Source organism: Indicator indicator, chromosome 8 (assembly GCF_027791375.1).
Source record: "Indicator indicator isolate 239-I01 chromosome 8, UM_Iind_1.1, whole genome shotgun sequence".
Lineage (NCBI taxonomy): Eukaryota > Metazoa > Chordata > Aves > Piciformes > Indicatoridae > Indicator > Indicator indicator.
In genome coordinates this window covers 21,580,680-21,603,467 of record NC_072017.1, presented here as the reverse complement: position 1 = coordinate 21,603,467, position 22,788 = coordinate 21,580,680, and the positions used below count along the sequence as shown (strand labels likewise).

General features: G+C 36.5%; 1 protein-coding gene across 5 annotated transcripts in view; it reads left to right on the top strand.

The window, feature by feature from the left end:
• The window catches only part of RAPGEF2 (Rap guanine nucleotide exchange factor 2), a 169,484-nt gene that overhangs the window by 103,808 nt on the left and 42,888 nt on the right, over window positions 1-22,788 (top strand). For 2 of the 5 annotated variants that reach the window (XM_054383184.1, XM_054383183.1), the window contains exon 1: window positions 2,560-2,619. The exons of the other annotated variants lie outside the window; for them this stretch is intronic. In XM_054383184.1, the coding sequence (XP_054239159.1) occupies window positions 2,560-2,619 (60 nt within the window). Of the gene's footprint in view, window positions 1-2,559; window positions 2,620-22,788 lie in introns of those variants that run through there. 5 annotated transcript variants of the gene reach the window in all.

Genomic DNA, 22,788 nt, shown 5'->3' with positions numbered 1-22,788 from the left:
AAAATGGTTGCATTTGTAATTAGATTGTTTTGCAAGGCTTAAGCATAATTCAGTATTTTTAAATCATCTATTAATTGCACTGGTGCAGCGCAAAGACTTAGAAAAATTCTGAACTACTTTTTGTAATTCAGTAATTTAAAGAATAGCTTACCTTTTAGCATGTACTAGAAGACCAAGGGCACCAGTGTCATTAAACTCTCATAAATGTAAATATATTCAATTTAAAATGTGTTGTGTATTAAACGGTGTCCTTCGAATAACGAGGCAAAAAATAGACCGGATATTTTAGGACCTTTTCTTGCTTTTCCACTACTAGCGGAATTAATTTCCACTAATTTTTATAGCCCACTTTACTAGTAGTCATGGTCAGTACTGAAAGAAAGTACTCTGTAGCAAGCTGAAGTCATTATCAGTGGACATGTTATTTTGGTGAAGGGCAGCTGCAGATTATATGACATAGTATTCTGTAGTATTGCATTTTTTCCTGTATGCTTATCATGCTGGTGTAATAACTGTTAAGTAATTTTTCTATTGTATTTGTTTTAAAAAACAGTAAGATGATTTTTGAAGTGACTTTAAGCCCAGGTATTCTCTGATTGTAAAGAATGTGTTGTAGAGAATTGTACTAAGATTGAAGCCTAATGGAAAAGTGGCATGTCCCTGTTTGCCTTGGCTGGGTCTCTCCTGTGTCAAGTGGTGTGAATTTGTGGCACTTCAGCTGTAGGTCATATAGGGCTGACAATGAGTTTATTGCTTGAGCACCTTCCCCATTGTGTGTCAGCTCCTCTGCAGTATGATGTTGCTAGTATAAGAAGTGGTGTAGTGTAAATGGGAGTGACTGGGAAAATTTCTGAGTTTAAGATCTAATTACAGTCAGGGAGGAGATTTATAAAAGCCCTGAATATGTCAGTCTCTTCCAGATCTTGCACCCCCTTTTGGTTATGGTGAAATTTGTGTATTCGGTGTGCAAAGAGAGAGAAGCAGGTGCTGTATTCAGAAAGACTTTAAATGAAGTGCTAAAAGGTTCTCTGGACAACGCCTTACCTGCCACAGCCTCTGAGTATCTGTGGCCTGCATAGCTGTGAAGCTGCTGAAAATCTGAGAGCTTGTCAAGTGCACTGTTTATAAATACTTGATAACAATGTTTACAGCTCTGCTGCAGCACTCTTTTGGGTGGGGGAGAAAGGGAGGTGGTGTCAAAATCTCTGCTTTATGCTCATCCTCATGAAAAGTCGTGTTCAGCTCAAGATTTTGGTGAGGTAAACGTGGGTCCTTGTACCCACCCTGACTTCAGTGGTATTCTTAGGAGCCAGCAGCAAATGGATCCCTCCCCTCTGGGGCTGCCTTGATCCTCAGAGGCTGATACCAGATTCAGGCAAGAGCTTGCTGTTTTATCTGCGTTGTCCATCTCTACCTTAATGAGTGAAATGGTTAAGTATCCGAGGGGGCGAGCCTTAAGGAATGTGCCTTCCATTTGACTTGAATATTTCGGTGGATAAAGGGAGAGGGAGGGAGAGGAGAGAGAGAGAAAAATTCACTTACATCACTCGAACTGCCTTGAGTGTGTGCTTGTGTGCAGGTTAAGAGACAGACTACAGTGTCTTTGCTTTCTGCAGGAAGCAGCAATGCCGTTTGTATCCTAAGAGGAATTTTTTATTTAGAAAAGGAAGCATTCTTTCTACCCAGGAAATGGCTTTCCTTGTGCGTTGCTATGCCAACTGCCTGCAGCCATGGTCTTCCAAAGTAAGCACAATAACGTAATTATATTGGCGTACTGCATTCAGATTCATGATTCTCTGGGATTTTGTGTGTAAATGTGTTGAATTTTTGTTGCTAACTCTTTGGGCGGTAGATGTGCTTGTCTTGATTGAGAGGAACAGGCATCATAAAATTCAATGTCGATCAGTGTCATGCTGCTAAGATTAATTGTGCAAACTTGGTTAGCTGAGTGGAACAGAGATCACTGGTCACTACTCTGTCAGCATCATTAGCAGCCAGGGGAGGAGGTCCCTATTCGCGTGCTCTGCCCTGATTTTGGGGGAGTGGAGGGTAGTGGTGGAGAGGGGGGGAGGCTGCGTGTGTGAGTGTGTGTGATTGCAAATGAAACAGGAGTATTAACAATGCTTGGCTGAATGCTGGAGGCTGGTTCCTGCACCCTGACTAATATAATACTGTATTAAGCCTTTTTGAGGGAGTCTCTGTGCAGTCAGCCATTTTAGCTTTTTTCCTCCTTTTTCTTTTCTTCCCATTCCTCAGGCTCAGGGCATGGTTTTGTTCCCTTGGATGAATGCTGGAAATGTAAGGTTTCATCAGGCTCTGTACGTTCTGACATGCTTAGACTTTCAGTGTTGGAAAAATGGAGACTGATGCTGTCGTTTGGATTGCTGCTCTGCACTACAAGTGCGAGGGGGGTTTTGAGCTTACCAGTAGTGACACTTTTAGCTCCAGCTTGGTTTCCCCCCTCCTCTTCTTTTAATTTAATGCTGTAGAGGCTGACTTGCCATCCATGAGAAATTGGTACATGATGTGTAAATTCAGTTCAGCTTATGTTTCTTCATTATGAAACCACTTGCAATCCCAGCTAACCATGGAGTTATGGGCCAGCAGGAGAAACACTCAGTAAGTATTGCAAATTCTGCTTGTTCTATCAATAACCTGTCACGGGCAAACTGCATGGAGATTGAAACTGCTTGTCGTCCTGCTCCTGGGCTCTCCTGCTTGTGAATTTAATAGCAGGTTTCACGGAAAAGCTGTACCTGAGGTGACATTAGAGTCAGTGGCTGCATTTAAGATTGTTTTTTAGCTTCAGAAAGGCAATTCTGTAGGTTCTTCTTGAATGTTAAAAATTTACTGAAAAAATGCTAATGTACTTTCATTGGGCAAGAAGCTGTGAGCATTCAGTTAAAATTGTTATGCATTTGTTAAAGTTTTAAAGAAATGTGGACGCTATATAACAAGTAATATGATTGTAGGTAGTGGTAGGAGTAGATTTATTCTGTCTAGTGTGTGGTACTAGTGTGCTGTGGACTTGTAGCATGGCGTTTAACATTTGTGATATGCTGAAAATGCAGAAACTATTGGTATAGCACAGAATGAACAAAAGGCATAGTACTGGTGCTTTCTAATTGATCCCATGAGTCAGCTACACCTTTGTCATGCTTTAATCCCATAGGCTGCCTGTGTTTATTGTTTGGGAAAAATGCATTCATTAGCAGAAGAGCAAACATTATTTAACAAGGCCTCAGGTGTGAGAATTAGAAATTTAGATTTTACAGGATAAAAAGATTCTAGAAGTGCAAGTTCTTATCATTAAGACGTTTAAATCTTCATGCTATATTTTATACTCTTCAATACAATTTTTCAATCTTAAAATTTGTTTCTTGAAAAGATATATATATATATATATATATATATATATATGTATGTGTATATATGTTTTGTGCATACTGTGTGTGTTAGAATGAGCTTGGGAATTTGTACAGTATGTCCAGCATTATACAGGTAAGAATCGTAACTATTGGGAAGGTGTGATAGGAGGAACTTTTTGAAGGAGAAATGTTTTCTTCAAGAATTTAGTTTTGATTATGTAGAAATATGAAACTTCAGAACGTATCTACTGGATTTTTCTTATGCATGTAGCATATCGGTTTCTCATTCTGTACATTGTTTTATTCCCTTGCCTTCTTAATTACATTTTAAGTATAAAGGAGTTCATATTATCGAATTATTTGGTGCTCATGAAATATTTAGAACTTAATGTAAAAAACACACAATCTTCCTTTCCTCCTGAAATTCAAGTGCTGAAGAAGCTGAAAAGATAAGATACCTTGAACTTTCAAGTAGGCATAAAATGAGAAAGCTACATATGTATTGGTTTTTCCTGCTCCTTCAGCTCTCCAAGGAATGTTGATCAAAAGTTCTAGACTGATTCTAGTAACACAGCAAATCTAATGGATATAAAATAATTGCATATAGATAAAAGAAAAAAAAATAACCTGCCAGTTTAGAAACTACATTAAAAGCTCTGTCACATGTTAGTTGTACTACTTTCAGTTAATTAAATCACAGATGTGAATTTCACTCTCTGGTCCAAAGTGTAGGAGTAGTAGAAGGGTCACTGCTTTACAAGAAAATCCGTTTACTGCAAGAAACATCTATGTGTATGTAAAAGGAAAAGGAATTGTACTTTGACATAGGGCTGGCATGCAGTTGCAGGTTTTGCATGAAGACATAATTGAGAGTTTATACAGAAATTTGAAAAGGAACTGTTAGGACACAATGTATCTCAGCAAAAAACATCACTTTGGCAATGAACTTTTCCATGCATGTTCCCCAGGTAGAGAATGTTCTGCTTGGAAAATGGGACTGAAAGATTTGAGCTCTTGGTAGAGAGGGAAGATAATCTTGGAATTTCAAAGTATAAAGATTTTGCCTAAAAGGAAAAATTAATAATTTTTGATATTTTCATGTTAGCACGTTCCCTGAGTCCTGAATCTGTTACTGATATCCATCTTGATTGTATATTAAGGAGAGAGCCTTAATTATTTCTCTGACACCCCTGCCTAGAGTCTCACAGCTTGAATTGCTGGGACAATCTGGAATCGAAGGCAAAAATCTCTTGTGCAAAGTTTCACAAAATTCTATGAATTAATTTTAGTTAATGCTTTCAAATGTTGATTTTCACACAAGTTGTAGTCAGGGAAAGAGAAATATGGTTTAAATCTACTATTCTGTGTAAATGGTATGGAAACTGACCATTAGGTTAATCATAGTGAAAATGGAGAGAGGAAAAATGAAAAATTGTGGTATGTTTTCTTGATTATTTAACATATCAAATAAAATCAGCAGCATCAATAAAGTGTACTGGTCCCACATGCCTCATATTTCATAAATTGCAAGTGCTTGATGCAGTGCTACAGACTCTTGTCTGAAGGTGGTGATGCTCCTTGATACACAACTAGGGTCATCTGCTGAACAGGAAGTAAAAGTATGCTGTGGGTGAAAGATGGTGGAGAAATAAAAGCTGGATTGTTGCAAGAGTGGTTCTACATAGTTCTTGTATTTAATATATTTGATTTGATTTCTTGTATTTCAATAGATTCATTCTATTTGGCTATGTCCTTGGTGATTTTTTTTTTTATTTTAAAGTCCTCTTGAATAGCTTTGTAGTGCTTTTATTATAATTTTCCTACTCTTAAATGTTAGGAGGATGAATGATTTCAATGGTTTCAAAAAGTCTTGCCTTGTGAATGTTGAAAAAAAAAAAAAACAATTTCTTGAGAAGTTTCACGTGTTTAATCTTAAACGTGCTTTGTGTTAAAAAACAACAACTCATGAATACCTGGTTCATGAAGGTTCCCATTGTAGGGTCAGGCTTTCTAAAATGTTATCTGTATCTCATTTGTCCTTTTTCCTTGTACATGTTATTTGTAGGAACTTTACTCAAGGTCATTACAAAAAACTTAAACAAAAATTGACAAGTATAATGGCTCTTAAAAATGTTGCTAGAGATGTGAAGTTTTCATGACTGTGTAATTATTAACAACTCATGAATTGCAGAGTACATTTCCATAACTCATGCACCTGTGAGAAATCAGGAGTTACATCTTTACTTTGAATATTATTCCATTCAAGTCTGCTAGTAGTATATGCTGAGTGAGTCTCTTTTAGTGAGCAGATACTGCTTTCTTTTGATGTGGTTGACCTGTCTTCAATTACTGAAAAATATTGAAACAGACCTTTGGCTTATTGTTACCTTATTTTAGTTTACAGAGATCTGTGGCACTGTGGTAGGAACTCCCTCACTCCCAGGAATGAGAAGAAAATGAGTGGTATTTTGAGAAAAAGGTCTTGAGTGGTAGTTGTGCAAATATGGTTATTTTAGTTTGATATGTAGTAAGGGTCCTGGTTGGGATGCTTTCTTAAGAAATTTAGAACTGTTCTGAATGAGCATAATTTTCTGTTACTGGAAGAGATTAACAGTGTTGTTTTATAACTCAACTTCTAACTGTAACCTGGGATAGTTATTTGGCCCTTAAGTATCATGCAGCACTAGTAAAGCACAGGAAAGAGAGGTGTGATGTTGCAGACAGTTGACTATGCTTGGTGAGCTGAACAATCTGAGGTGGTATTATTTCTGGGTATTTATATATTTATATATGCTGTCAGTTGTGATTTTTTTTCACCTTAATGAATTACATTGCACTGGAGCTTGATACAGACTTTTCCTATTGTTAGGCATCTTTATTTTTATCACTTATAGAAACCATGTTTCTGTTTTGGCTGGTGGAGTCATCAGGGATGTCAAAGTTGAAGGCAGCCTGGGCTGCAGCAGTCATGCACTAGTGCAGTTCGCTGTCTTAACGAGTATGAAGCCCATAAGAAGCCCAGTTAGGACTCTAAATTTTAGGAAAGCAAACTTCCAGGTCTTCAAGGAGTTAGTAAATAGGACCCCATGGGGAATGGCCCTCAGGGACAAGGGAGCAGAACAGAGCTGGCAGATCTTTAAGGATGCTCTCTCTAGAGCATAAAAGATCTCAATCTCCACGTGTAAGAAATCGGGCAAGTAGGGCAGGAGAACACGGTGGTTGAGCTGTGACCTGCTGGTCAAACTGAAGGGCAAGTTGGGGCTACACAGGAAATGGAAGGAGGGACAGGCATCCTGGGAAGAGTATAGGGATGTTGCCTGGCTGCCTAGGGATGAGGTCAGGAAGGCCAAGGTGATTAGGAATGGTGTTTTACCTCTTCACAGATGCATTATGATACAGTCTTTAATTACATGACCATATATCTTCCACAAGATTCATCTCAGGATGGCTAGCTCTGGTTTGAGCACCTTGTTTGATATTTTGGGATAGCTTCATTGCTTAAAAGGTTGTGTTTATGACATAATATTCAAGTCATATCTCGGGAAAGAAAAGATTCTGTCCACTCTATCCCTTCCCTCCCGGCAGCCCCCCCCACCCCCGGCCCCGCCACTTCTGTGGCTTTTTAAGGTGTTTAGCTACAGCATTCATTAAAGTATTGTGAGGCAGTATCCTGCCAGAGATCAGTGATAGCCTGGCTAAAATCCTGTTCTCCAGGACAACATTTAACTGCAGATTTTCTCAAAAGCTTATAAATGATGAAATCTGGGTCATATCATGGGAATGACAGTGAATGCATTAGTGACCTGTAGAGATGGCAATGAAAGCATCCTTGGCACATAAGAGGCGTCCTGCTACCTTTCTGTTACAGTTTCAAGACCTAGGGATTGCACAATGTATTCAAAAGAAAGAGGGGGAAAAAAAACAGCTTCTCCCACTGCCCAGAAAAAGCACCCAGAAAACCAAAAATGCACACCAACACCGCCACCATTTACATGTCTATTGTGCATATGTGTACAAAACTGCTTTCTTCAGGCATCTTTTCACCATCTTATGAAGTAGCTGATTTTTCTCAGCATGAATAGTTTGCATAGAAAAATCTCACAATATGGGCATTTGTTTAGAAAGTTTATAAATTTACAAAAATTCAAGCCTCACAATGGGATTTGGGAAACTAATGTAATCAATATTACTGGTTCTGGTTTATGTTCCAAAGTGGTGGTGTTGGAGAACTTGTAAAGTAATGTTTTATGATGGTGCACACTGAAATATGTCATTTATAGTTGCAGCACAGATGTGAACCTGAAAAGGAAAGTCAGCTTCTTCCAAAATGCTATTTCCAGACCAACAGATTAACACTATTTATCATTGCTCAATTGTAGGCACTCCTGTCTGATCTTCAGGCATGCTGAAAATCCAGTTGAAATGCTGATACCCAGCAGTTAAAAACCAAACCAAAACTACCACAAAACCAAAGCAACCAAAAATTCAAACATTAAAAGATTATCTGACTGAAACAAATACCAGGTTTTCAGGTCTCATGATTATTTTATTCAAGTCTGATTTTGAGTTTTGATATCGTAGTTACAACAGCAGATACACTAATTCTTTTCACTTACTTTTACCGATGCATTCTTCTTAGCATTCTCTAGATTTTAAAAATTAATAAAAGTAATACTACTGGAAAGTTTAAAAAAAACCCAACAAAACCCAAACATTTTGATAGTGTGGTATTTCAGGAAATCATGCAGGTGAGTAATACTGAAACAATGTTTTCAGTTTTCTTTGTTGCCAGTGGATGAGAAATAACACTAACTGCAAAGACCTGGTGATATGCATGATAGATAGTTAATATCAAAGATTTGAGAAAAGCAAAATACTAGTGTCTCCAGATTTACCCTTTAGCAAAGAATCTGCCACACTTTGTTTTCATTAATGTATTTGAAAGTTTTCTAGCTGTAGTGCAAGAGAAGTGTGGGATAACCCCTGACCCCTTTAGGATTTTAACTTCAACATGCTTAGTCTGTCAGACAATCTGTTACTGAAGAGTAACTGGCACTCATACGATATTCCAGTATTGGGTGGTTGGTGGCTCTTCCTATTTTATCAGCTTGCTAATTGTCTTTTTGCTGTGCCTTTTGAGATAATGACGATTCAGCTGATAACCACAGGAATCATAAACTGTACTGAAAGAGTCTTCACTCGGTTGCTTGTTGAAAGCTGATTCTATGCCCAGGAGCTGGAATTTACAGGAGTGTTTGTTATTCCTTCCTAAACCTATGTTTATGTGGGAATACTAGAAGGGTAGATGAAGGACAACAGATTGCAGTGCTTTTATGTGGGTGATGTGGAAGATAAATAGTCTTATGTTAACATAGCACCTGACACAAATAGTGTTGCTACTTAGTTGCTAGTATATCTGAGACGTAGGAGTGCAGATGAGCTATTGCCTGTTTTATATTTTGTATTTTCTTTGTTCTTTTCTTGCTTCAAATCATTTGGCAAAATAATGGGAAAATAGGATGAAATTTTATATTGTTAGGATGAATAGGGTGAAATTTATATATATATAATATATATATATTTTTTATATATATATATATATATGTATATAATTATTAGGTTTTGCTTGTATTTGCACTTGTGAAGCTGGATTTGGTTGTTAGACTAGTCCAGTAAGGAAATACGGAGAAATGTTATGTTCAGCCTTTGGCCAAAAGGCTTTGTCTGTGTTTTTGGATTGCTTCAACTGCAGATGTGAAGCTTTCTGCCATGAAGCAGCTTTATGGCATTTAGTTAACACACCATTCTCTATTTGGCCTAAATATTAAGCTCGTCAAAAAATTAAAAACAAAGGCATCAGTTCTTTTGTGATCCATGGTCTCTGTTGCAAGTAGTGGGGAGTAGCCTCCTAAACCTCACAGTCTAGCCTGGCTAATTTTCCAGCCTTTTCTGAGTCCTGTGTTATTGGCAGACAAGCTCATGTCTCCTGTAGGCTGCTATTACTATGAAAGCCAGTCTGGAGTGCCTTGAAGTATCGAATAATTTGGTCTCTTAGAAATTTCAGTCGTTCTTGTGCTTTGTCATCCCTGTTCTGAGTAGTGGAAGAAAGGGCCTTTCTGATTTTTCTTTACATGTTTTCTGAGTTCCAGTTTAGTGACTACTCTAAATGACAGCAGAAAACACTCAACTATTTAACAAAATATGAAGATTTTGGCTTGAAAATGAAGATAGTTGTGACGCTCCACTCAAATATACGCATGGCTCCATAGCATTTGCAGCTTGCAGTGGAGGTGATGCTTCTACTTTGGACTGGGAATATAAAAAGTTTAGCACCAGCTTTGTTTTTCAGCCCCAATTTCTTGACTTGAATCAAGAGCCAGTTGATTTTCAAAATAGAGGAAAAGCAGGCTACTGAGTTAGGATGCAAAGCAATGCTAAATATTACCTTATAGCTGCATTTAGTATCTTTTAATAAGCAGGGAAATGTTATGGCAGTGGTAAAATCTAGCTCCATTTAGCATTTGTAACTTTCTACCTGTAGGTAACGTATTTCAAATGTCTCAGAGTCATCTGGTGACCAAATGCCAATGTGTGGTAGCAGTAGTGCATCCCCTTAGTAATTGATCTTCAGAGGTATGTGGACAGACAGGAACTACATTGTAAACCCACACAATAACCCAGTGGTCAAAATTCCTCAAACCCACGATTTCTTTCAGTCTATAAATGGAGCCTCATTCTGTCTGCCTGCAGCCTTTCAGCTTGCTTGCCTACAAGCACAGGTGCTGTGCACTGGTGTCATGTGGACACACTGGCTGGGTAGGATTTATTAGCTTATAGCTTGACTCCAAACTGTGACTTTACAAGTAAGAAAAATGGATTAAAGCTTTTTGTTTTTCCTCCTCTGAAGAATGATTTCATAAAAATTATGTCATGCTATTTTGTAGGTCTGCTCCCTTTGTGTATTTAGTCACATTGGCTTGCTTTATAGTTAAAAATAGGCTTTGACTGTTCTGTGCTGCTGTTCTTCCTTCAGAGCCAGGAGAATGGGAACTGGGTTGTGCTGTTATGACTCCATCCTTGCCATTGTTTCCTAAATGCCTGCTGCTCTGTGCCTCTCAACCTACCAAATACAGTAGGAGTTACATGAGTGTCAGGAGGGTCTAATGTGGGATGATTTGAAAAGGCACAGTGGAGACTGAAGAAAAGACTATAGCTGCAGAACTGGAGCATAAATTTAATATTGCTTGAAACATTAGATTAATATGGTTTGAAAATGCAGTGATGGAAAGACGTTGTACTGAAAACTGGATGTATTTGGTTGTGGTTATAAAAAAAGTCATTCTAGATTTTTGGGAAATCTGAACTAAAATGTGGGAGTTATTTCTTAGATTTATCCTAGCTGGACCATCAGCCCTGTTCTCATTTTTACTGTTGTGCACTCTCAGCCTCTCCTTGCTTCATTGATCAAGGTACAATTTGACCTCTAAAACTTAATGTATTCCTGATAATGAGCTAGGAGGAAAAAAAAAGTCTTCCAAATACTTGACAGGCAGTAGCTCTTTACTCTTCTGGATTGCTCAGGAAAAAGCCAGATGTCAGACCTGAATATGTCTCCCTGGTGCACTTACCTTTTCAGTTTTGACCTATATCACCAGTGGATTTTTAGCTAGATTTTATGACATTTGAATAATAAGTTGACTAGAGAAAGCTTTTGTTTGAGCTATCCATAAATAATATAGTAGGAGGTTGTTTTCTGTTGTCCTCATATATAAGGAACCATGAGGAAAAGGAAAATACATGAATTTGTCCTACTTAAATAATTAACAGGGTGTCTGGAATTGGTGGCCCACTGAATTTTTAAACCAACAGAGAAGACTCTGCTATTTTTTTTTTAAATGAAGCTATTCACAGATGTAGGAGCAGAATAAAAAGCATACTAACATGAAGATGGTATTAGTTTTCTGCTAACTGTAGACGACTCTGTGCTAGGCGTACCTGTCGTTGCCTGTTGGTTTATGACTTTTGCAAACTTGTGTGTGTGTGAAGGTAACAGGTTTCTTGTGCTTCAGAGCAAGGGATTTCAATTATTTTTGTTTAGCAGAGTTTCCAAGGTCCCCTTTCCAAGGCTACTATTCCTAAATAAATAGAAAAGTGCAGTTTCACAAACAGTGGCATGGATGTCAGCAGTAGTATACAGAAAATGTGTTACAAAGGAGTGGGATTTTTAGACAGCTAAATGCTACTCCTACACATGCCATTTCCATTAGTATTCTATGTTACTCTTCTTTCTGTGGTAATTGTACCCAAGGAAAACTAAATTTAGGAATTCCTGAGTTCAAGTAATAGGGTTTTGTTTTAAGTGGAGGTTCAGTGTTCCACCTGGGGGTTTATTCAGTTAAGCATGCAGAGATGTTTAATGTAGTAAATGACTGAGATGTCTACCCACTTATGAAATAAAGTAACCTTCTTAATCTCTTGCACCATAGGGTGTTTCAGGAAAGACCATTCTAGCACTGTCATAAGTCAGCAATTTAAGATTTGACTCTTAAATTTTCTGGTTATTGTAATGTGACCTTAGTCAATGATGTACATGCACACATCCTGGGCCTCTAGCTTATCTTCTGGTAGGTTGGAGGGCACAAAGATGATCTTCACTAATTATATTTGTTGAACAGGCTTCAGTTATTGGTCCTAGTATTTCCAGGTGATTTCTGTGCTGCTTATATTTTTTTTTTCCTGGCAGCTTTGGCAATCTTCAATTTAAAATCTTTTCCTAAATAGGCACCTCTGAAACGTTTCATGGTGTCAATAAAATGTGTAAGTTGCTACATGAATTGTGGGGATTTTCTGTTGTTGGGGATTTTGGGGTTGTGGGTTTTTTTGTTGATGGGGTTGAGTTTTTTGGGGTTTTGGTTTTTTTTTTTTAGTTTGCTAGTGATCGAAGGTCAGAATATAAGGGATGGTTTAAATTCTGTATGTACCACCTACACAGACACAAATAGATACATTTCTGGAAGTCACATCTGAATGTCAGCACTTTAAGCAGAATAACATGGTGCTTCAATTCAAGTGATGATGTCTCCTTACTTTGAATTAGCCATAGTTTTAGAAGGCACCAAGTAGGGCCTTCTTACTTTGTTTCTTCATTGAAGGAAGCTGGAAGACAGTTCCCTTATGAATGTGTGTTGTGGACATTTGGAAAAGTTTTTTTTTTTAATTACAGTTCTGAATAAGTTCTGAATAACTGCTATACTACAAAAAAAAAAAAAAAAAAGCTCAGCAGGGTACTTCAAAATTCAGTGGAAATGTGTTTTATGTGTTGATTTATGTAAATAATTTTAGATGGCTTTGCATTTACTGTAAGACTGAGGAAAAGAAGAAAACATGGTCCTTTACTTTTTCCCTTCCTGTGATCACAGTGAGCACACACATGTAGATCTTTTGTCCCAGCTAGTAATATTTGTAATAGTTCAAAAAAGCCAGAATCTTGTTTTATATGACAGATTCTGGGTTTTTAGGACCTCATAATGACATATACAGTTTTAAGAACTTGTGCTAATTTGAATGCCATTTTTTAAATTATACTACCCTATGAGTGAAAATGTGAAGCATATAGCAAGTGAATCTGAGGATGTTATAGCAAGTTTCAGTGATGTTGCTTTGCTATGGCATGAGTATAGCTTGCACTTAAAAATTCGTAAAGTTTGTATTAAAGCTGTTAAAATAGTAGGCATGTTAGTATAGCATTAAAATCATAGATAAGATAAATTCATACTGTTTTAAGATTTTGAAACATTAGCCATGTATAAAGGGAAATGCTTGTTATTTAAAATACTTTGAGTTGTCTTATTGCTGTGCTATTTTTGTTATCCAGAAAAACAGTGAGATGTTACAGATATTACTTTATAATGCAAATGTGAAACCTTTTTGCTCTCTGGACATCAGTCTCATCACTACTATCTTTAACCTTTCTTTTAAAAATCACCTTATTTGAAAAATATCACCCTCATTTGTAAGTAAAAGTATTTGACTTTTTACCAGCCATTTTAAAAAATTGTATCATTTTGAAATACACAATGTGCAATTCAGAATCCAAGAACTTTGATTCTAGTAATACACATTTTTCCTTTATGTGAAAAATGTTGCAATCAGAATATTCTTGAAAACAAGGTTGAGCAAGTGCTTCGATTAACCTCTTGTGTGTTGAGAACATGCATCCCGTGATACTACATTTCTTCAGGGTTTTTTTGCTTGAGATGAAGCAAAAGTGTGCATCTTTTCTTCTATTTTCCTTGTCTGACAATGATACTTCCATTGTAGAGCAAGCACATGAAAAACAATTAGTTGTAGTACATGATATATTTTGACCAGTCATCAGTGGAAGAAGCATTTTCCCCTCCTATTGCTTAAGTTACTGAAAAGCAAAGTCATTACATTGGGGGGGGGGGAAACCCAAAAACCCCAAACAAACCAACCCCTCCCCCCAAAACAAAACCAACACAAAAACCCACAAACAAACAAAACCCAAAACAAAACCAAACAAAAAACCTAATCAAATAAAAAAACCCCCAACCAACAACAACAAAAAAACCACCCACCCCAAACCAACTATTCCTTGATACTGTAAACCAAAGATAATCCTTTAGTTGAAACTCCAAGGGTGGCATTGACAGGGCTGCAGAAATCAAATATTAAAAAAGAACCAAACACCAAAACATTTAATTGCTTGTGAATTGTCATGACCATTTAAATTTTCATCAAATTTCTTTCAGTTAATTTGGTATTTTATGGAGGTAAATTTCAACATACAAGTGGAAATTTCCAGTTTTTGCATCTGTGCGCAGCAGCTCCCAATATATCTATATATATTAAAACTATTTTCCTTGGAAGTGTACAATCCTTGAATCTCTACTAAGAAGCTAGCAGTAAGAAAATCTGAAGTGTTACAATGTTAATTATGTTAATTTTTGCCTTTCTTTTAACCACCTTTGGTTAGTTTGCCTTTGAATGATAAGTATATTTAAAATACAGACTTGTTTCAGATTTTTCTGCTTGGAAGGAGTGACTAGTATCTGGAAGGGATTTTCTGGGTCACTGCCATTACACACTGTTGCACAGCATGTTCATAGCTGTCTAGCTTTAGTTTGAAGGTCTTCTCTACCACAGCTCCCATTGAGCCTGGTTTAGAGAAACTATGATTCATTAGAAAGCAACTTTTTTTCAACTTGCTGCTCATTAGGCTTTGCACCTGCATTGCCTTTTACTGGAAATATTTCTTCCTATTTCTAGGTTGTGATCATACTCTCTCTCAGCTTGGGTTGAATAAGCCATGCTTCTCTTGCACTGTCTCAGATACTAGACTTTCTTCTGATAATTCTGATAGTTCTTCTCTGAATCTATGTACGTGTAAGGCTTTAAGTCTATCTTTGTTGAAAATATATAGCTGGGAATATGTGCCATATTTCCAATTAAGGGCTTTGCTGGGGCCATGGAAAAGAGCCCCAAGCTTCCATGTTTCTGGATGATGCATGCTGTGATGTCATTAGGTTTTAGTTCTGCTTTATCACTTCAACAGTTCAGTCACCTTCTGATTAGTGAATACATTGAAACTTTTCTCACAGTCATTTCGACAGATGAGTTCCTAGATTCTTGGAATTTTGTCTCAAAGTGCATGATCTTGCATTTTCTCATATTGCATTTTATTCTTCTTTGTCCAAGTAGGAGTCATCCTACTCTCACAGCAGAGTATCCTGCTTTATCCCTTGTACTGAGTGTATCTCTTTGCACTGTTACCAGCAGATATTACTCACACTTGGTTTTCTTCCCCTGCTTGGAAAGAGGATACTTTGATTCTATTCTTTTGTATATCTATAATTTTTCATATGCCATTTAAAAAACCCCAAATATCACTTGGGATAGTCCTTGATTTGATTTTTCTTTATTCTAGAATCAATACATTTTAATTTATTTTTAAAACTATTAGTTCATTGCAGTAAAGTTCAGTGCTGTAGTTCAGTAGTGAATTGTAGTAGTTCAAAACCAAGATAACCCTTCATAAGTGTTTTGAAAAATTTAAGCTTAGTCAGGTTGGCTAGAGTTCTGTAATCATAAAATTAGATATTCTGTGATCTGGTATAAACCCAAACCATGTAAGGATGGCCTACTGATGGGAGGCATCAACACTTGAAATGTGTACAGACCATAGGTCTTTGCTTTAGCTATTTAAAATGTGCCAGGGATCGATATTTCCACCTTTGGGATAGATTCTTTACTTCTCTCTATTGGTTTTCACTCCTGAGAGGTGCTTTAAAACTGGAAACAATATCTGGCTGCAGGTGTGATCAGTTTTACCCCTGCTGGTGTAATTGCTCTTGAACATCCCCCATGTCCACTTGTTAGATTGCTGCACAAGAAAATCAAAATCACTCTGTATGTGAAGTGTTCATGAACATCCTTCACTTACTTAAAATATTCTCCAGGATTTAAAAGGTCTTCCTTGAAAATTTTTGAATTAATGTTTTCTGTAAATATATGTGCCCAAATAAAATGTTTTTGAACTCTGTTGCTTTTAGATCCTTAGGCATAAGTCTTCTGTCTGATTTCCTGTAGAAGCAACTTCTGTGACGGGGTTCTCTGTTACTTTCTCTCCCATTAGTTACTTGTAGCAGGCCAAAGAGTTCAAAACTTAGCCTTACAGGTCTTCAAAAGTCCTGAAATTGCACCATATTGCTGGGCTGGAAGCTAAATATTTTAAAACAGCAAGAGGCAGAAGCATTTAGAAATATGTAACTGTGGGAAAGCATCAACTGGAACATTCATTATGCTAGTATGAAAATCAGTTATTCCCAAGAGAGAGCTCTCTATGAAGACAGGTTTTGTTAACTCTGTCCTCCACATTTACTGCTGCATTGAATCTGATGCACAAATGTTGTCAAAAGAAATAATAGACCTGTTCCTACAACAGATAGCTATGTTAAATAAGAATGGGTATAGATCAGTGATGCATTGCATACTTTTTTTGCTTTGAAAAGAGTTGCCCTGAGAGCTTCTCTCCATTCCCCAGATACCCATTTACATTTCTCGACCTCAGTCCCTCTGCAGAAGTCAATAATCCTTCAAGCAAAAGATAATTATGTTCAATGCATTAAATGCTCATAGGGTTAGCTGCTGAGAGCTGTGAGATGTACAGTAAGTGGCATTCATTGTGTGTTTTTTAAGGGAAACAAAATGAAGTTAGCTTGTACTGTCTCTGTCTCTCTCCCTCTTTGAGACCAGCAGATCATGTTGCCTTAGCTTAAATCTCTGAATAGTTCTATGGTGGGCAAGCTGTAGCAAAGTATCAGTGCAGGAAAATATTAAGAGCTTACCAGAAGAGATCTTTGAAATGTATTTTTTCTTTTGTTAGAGATGTTCTGCTGTGAGCTTTTTATGTAAAAAAACTGCTTAACAACAATAGTACCCAAATGCAGTATTTACAGAACGTGAGTTGTGTCTTGTGCTGCACTCAAAGTAAAGAACATTTTTAAGAGGGCCTCATCAAGTCTGAGCCATAGTTCCACATAAAGATGTCTATTTGAGGAAAAATTGCGTATTAAAAAATACATGAGGTAGTACTGTATAAGGTGAATTATATATGGAAGGTATAGTTTGAGTCAGAGGGGTTTTAAGTCCTGCTGGTTTTCAGAGAAGATACATAGAAACTTCTTAATGATTTACACCCCACTCCTAAGTAAGAGGAAGTCTTGCTTTCATGGGAATTGCATCCTAATTTCAACTTGTGTAGTTTAAACTTTTTTGTTTTAAATGTAACTCTACACTGGACATGTCAGGCTGCATCATGTCTGTAGACAGAATCAATAGAAATTACTGTATTATTCTGTAATTACTTACACTGACTGCTGTTTTAAATCACTGAACCATAAAAATGTTTTTCTTGATGTCTGTCTTGGTTAGTGAAGACTCATGTTGAAATAGCATGTTGATGAATTATCACCATTATTAGAAATATTTCTTCCTTCAGTCACTGAATATCATAAAGCTGGGTGTGTCCTTAAAATGCATACAATGGACTTAGAAACATCTAATATAAACCTGACCACTCACATAAAATAGTGAAATAAATTGTTAATTGATAGGATATTGAAGAATACTGGATTGCTGAGCTAGGCTCTTGTAGTGCAATATATATTTTAAAATTTCTATCTTGGTACAGAAAAAAAAGTGGGAAAGACTAAGGTATAGTATTTATTTTGTTTGGATGTTGTTTCTCTTCCTTTATGAAAAGATAGGGAATACCAATATAACTTGAAATTTACTTATTTAGGTTTGTGAGACTAAATAATTATTTTTTTAAAGACTTTGGATATTCTATTATTAAAGAGACAGTACAAAATAAGCACTGAGCTACATGTGTTCAGAGCCTGAAGAATCACATTTTACTTGTTTCTTTAATTTCAGAAAGTGAAAATAGTTTATTGAGGTAATATTTTATGCTTTGTTGTCTGCTGTATGTGCTTGACCTTAGTGGCACCTAATTACCTATAGGATCATTCATTTATCAGGGACTGCATAACAGAATGTTAATTCCATCTTTCTGCAGATGTACTTAATTCACTTTGCAGGCTTCATAATCTTTCATAAAGTACTAACCAGCCTTCAGTAGAAGATTTTTTTTTTATTAAATGCTTACTGATATATTTGCTCTAGAATAAGTGGTATGTTGGAGGTCTCCAACCAGAATTCCTGTTGTATTTTGCAATTTCCTTCTCATGTCTCTTTCCTCTTGCTGCTTTTATACTTGTTTTCACATATAATGGCACTAACAAAAAAAACCCCAAACAAAAAACAAACCAAAACCAGAAACACCACACAAAAATCCAACCCCCACAGCCAAGGGAAGAAAAAAGAAAAAACCAAAACCAAAAAACTCCCAGCAGACCAGAAAACCTATAAAGGCAGGCTATTTAAACAAAGTGAAATTTTTGGTATCATTGCACTCATGTTTTACGGTTTTCTTACTCCCTTGTGCTATATCCAAATATTTTAATTTTTTGTCCTGTAAATATTCTGAAAATATATTCTTGTTTTTAAGATACTGCATTAGTAGGATAAGCCTGATGATTTCTTGAGTAGAAGTTGCAGTAGAAGTTTCCTTTTGTTATAGGCAAAGGCGTGCTGTAGGGTAGGAGAAAATCATGATGTCCTTAAAATAGGAGGAATGTATTCAGAGCAAAGTAATTGTTAGCTTTGCATGCATAAAGCAGTGACTCAGTTTGAGAGAGTGGAAGTAATAAAATGCTGCTTCTAAGATAAGATGATGTGATAGGGTTTAAGATATTGTACAGTTAGTTCAAAATGGAGCTAGGTTTTTGTCCTCAAGATAGTTTCACATAATTGTTTAAGTTTTCCTTTGTTTTAGGCTTTTCAAGAAGTAAAAACTGAGAGTTCCCAGATGCTCTATTTATCCTCTAGCTTGCTCTATTTATCCTCTAGCTTCTATCCATGTGTGTGAGCTGTTTAAATGTGTGTGTGTACATGCACATGCTCACTTAACAGCTACATGAAAGTTTATAAAATACCAGTTTGACCTCTAACAAATAAAGATTAGGGCTTTGGTGTTAACTATTTTATCAGTTCATTAGATCTATGCATACATAACCTTAATGTTTCTTGCTATTAAAGTTTGTACTGAAAATAGATTATCAGGGTAGTTTCTGACTGTTAATGATTTAATGTAGTGTATGTATAATGTATCTTGAAACTATATTAAGTTTTCTAAATCACTCTGCAGTGTTTTTACTCTGTCTGCGAGTTCCTTCTGATACTGTGACTCCAAGCATTCAGTAATAAAGTTAAGAAATATTCTTCAACAAAACCTTAGTTTATTTTAATTGCAGAAAAATAGTGTTTGTTATGTAAAATATGCAAGCTGATTTTGATCCTTATTACTTTGAATGACTTCATAAAACTAGCCATCATTTAATGTAATGGAAAAGAAGATAAAAATGGCATCAGATGCCATTTGGTGTCTTCAGTCTGTGGTAGGTGGTGTACTGAGGCAAAGGGTTTGTCATTGGATTTTATTGTATTGCCATATTGTCAGTAGGATAAAGCAAGGATCTAGTCTGTATGCATTTTCAAATATTTTAAGAAAATGTTTTTTTTTCTTTACTGTTACACTAAATACTAAATTCAGTACTAAACCGTTGAATGGGATTATGGTTGAATACTAGCACAGAGAGTTTTAAAATCTCATAATAAAGTGATATTCAGTAGTACAGCACTTCTAGTAATGTTAACTGTCACGTTTCCCGAAAGGAGACTGGTGTTGCTAGTCGTTTCTTTGCTGGGTATAATAGCGTGGTTTTGTGATGATATTTTCTAATCTTGTTCCACTGCAAGAAATTAGGTGTAAATATCCTGGCTTGGGGCAGATAACTTTAAGCTGGTTGCGGGCACAACTGAGTTTGTTGAGCACTGCATTTTGTTCTTACTCTGCTTACAAAAACCATTTACCCATGTTGTACTCTAGGAGTGACAGGTGGAGGCTCTTAAAAAGAGGACTTGAGAACTTTGCTTCTTGTTGTCATCAGTGTTTCTTTGTTCCAATTGCAAACAGCTCTGTGCATTAAGTATTTTAAATAGCAGTATTTGACTAAGAGAAAAGCATGTATTTCTCACTCATTTAAATATTTCAGTTTATTTAAGTTTGATGGGGTTGTTTAGTTTTGGTTTGGTCTAGTTTTTCTTGCCATTTTTTTTTGGTTTGCTTATCTTTGTTTTTCTTTTCGCTCGCACACGTTCTCACCTTAACTTATTTAGGGCTGGAGCAGTTGAAGTGGATGCCGCTGTCAGGCATGTAGCACAGAGATGGAGCGTTCTGTGGAGATGTGAGCATGTGCTTTCCGCTTGTGCGTAGTCCTATCTGATTAGGATCAAAGTGACTAGTTTGGTTGCCCTAAGTGAAATGCCTGCTTCTGATTTTCTGCTGTCACCACTTGGCAAGTCCAGCTTATGCAGCATGGCTTTGACTTCAGGAGTTATTCTGAAACCAGTAATCACCAAACATTCAGCTGCTTGTCTACAACCAAAATCATTGAGAAGGTTTGCTTTTACTTGCAGTGTATTTCATCGGTTATTGTGGAATCCCCTGTCTCTTCCCGTTGCCTGTGTAGCAGCAAAACATAAATCTTTAATACTCGTTTAAAACCGTTAAGTGCAGTTATATCATCAAATAGAGGTTAATTTAATTTTCAGCATACTAAATGGACTTACTTTGAAGTTGCTAAGAACTGTTACAGCATTGATAAAAAATAAATGTAATTGTTAATTAAGATATTTGCAGGGCACTATGAAAACAATGTGTGTGGGAGCAAGACTGTGTTGACATGCATCTCCCTATTGAGTTAATTATTTTGTAGTTGAAATAGTTATTCCTTTGTAAAATGTAAAATTCCTTTATAAAATACAAAGCTCACAAAATCATGTATTTTTGAGTTACCGTTAAATGTGCAAAACTGATGATTTGTGCACATGCCTGAATTTGTGGAATATCTACTTGTCAATAAATCTGGGTTGTTTTAATTTTAAGAGATGTTGTACTATTAGGAATATTCATTGACATACTGCAAAAAGCTGTGGTGGTTTGTTTGCTATACATTCCACCTATGGAGTCGCAAAAAATTGATAAAATGGCCTGAATATCAGTGAATACTGTTTAGTTTTGTGCTAATTCAAAGTTAGAGATTGAGAAGGGAAGTAGCAGAGACAACAGATGCCGAAACTAATACCCTCCTTCGTACTGTGTTTTCTCCTTCTGGTGTATCAGCAGCAGTAGAGAGCATAATGAGATTTTTCTGGAGGCAGCATCCATGGCTGTATATATTAAGTATTGCTTTTTGTTAATAGCCCTTTCCTTGTTGATTGGTATATGAAGATCAACTAGCTCTGGGCTTACTTTTAGGATTATTAATGTCTGTTTCCTATTTTTAGCCCCTCTTTCAGGTAAAACAATGAGCAAGTGTTTAAAATGTAGCCTTTTTCTGCTATCACTGATCCAATCATGCTTTTCAGGTGTATTAGAGTAGGAAATGCTAGTCAGTCTAAATGAGGCTAGGGTTTCCAGTTGTCTGTGCTTTTGCCACAAATCCCAAAGCCAGCGTTCTTTCAGGGTATATTCCATAAACAGACTTAAACCAGGCAAACAACACTAAAATATGTCAGTACCTTTAGCTATATAGAGCTAATAATTTCCTCAGGCACACTCTTGTGACTTGCAGATAATCTTTTTGTCTTAACCTTCTATACTGATCAACTTCTTATATCTTAATGCTGAATGAGCTCTTATTTTCATATCCATCCAGGGAGCATGGTAATAGCACCAAAGTAGCATTCATAAGTGATATGGATGGATACACAGTATACACAACATTCTTGTTAGAAACATACCTCCCTGGAGAGTATCTGCCTGTCTGAGTTGAAACAATCAAATAAAAAATGAACAAATATTTTTTTAAGTTATTGACACATCTATTGACTACCAAAAGTGATACATGAACATACTTTTATTAAGTAGTGATGGAATGCAGGCTTCTTGGGGAGAACAGTAATTTTCGCCTGAAATGGCATTTAAATATTTCTTCAGACAGCAACCTTTTTCCTTTGTCAGAGTTCAGTTTACATAGTCTGGAAATGTTTACAGTTTTTAAGATTTTTTTTTTCTTGGGAGCTGTGTGCATAAAGCAATAATGAAAATATACATCACAAATCTTAGCAGGTGATTGTTCAGTTATCAAATATACTTTTCTTGATTTGTTCTTACTCACCATGCGTGAGGAAACTTTTCAGGACATGTCAATCTTCCCACATTTCCCATTTGCCATCATCTTATTTGGCTCAAAATATAACAGGTAGCTGAGTGGTTTAGATTTTGCTTGTTTCTAATCTGCTTTGTCGACTTCAGAAGCAAAAGAGTTAGCCAAATTCAGAGCAGCAGTTTGTTTTCTGTTTCTGCATTCTTGCTTGTTTGGGGTTTTTTTGTTTGTTTGTTTGGGTTGGGTCTTTGTTTGGTTTGTTGGGGCTTTTAATTTTTTTTTTTTTAAGTATGTGACTTTACATGCTGTTAATCTCCATTCTACAGGAAACCAGTGATATTGAAATTAGCACAATGCTCATACGTGCTTTAATTTGTCCAAAATCCGAAAACCCTTTTGGCATAAGGGTTATATCCTCACTGGTGTTTGTCCTCAGACACATGTTGCTTTTAAGTCTCATATTTGCAGCAATTTGGTTGTATTTTGCTGACATCTGTATGGATTAAAGAACCTGCAAAACTCCAACTTGTATGCTGTGTTCTTAAGCCTTAATGGTTTTCTTAATACTTGTTACTGGCAGAGTGCAAAATGTGACATAAATGATTTGA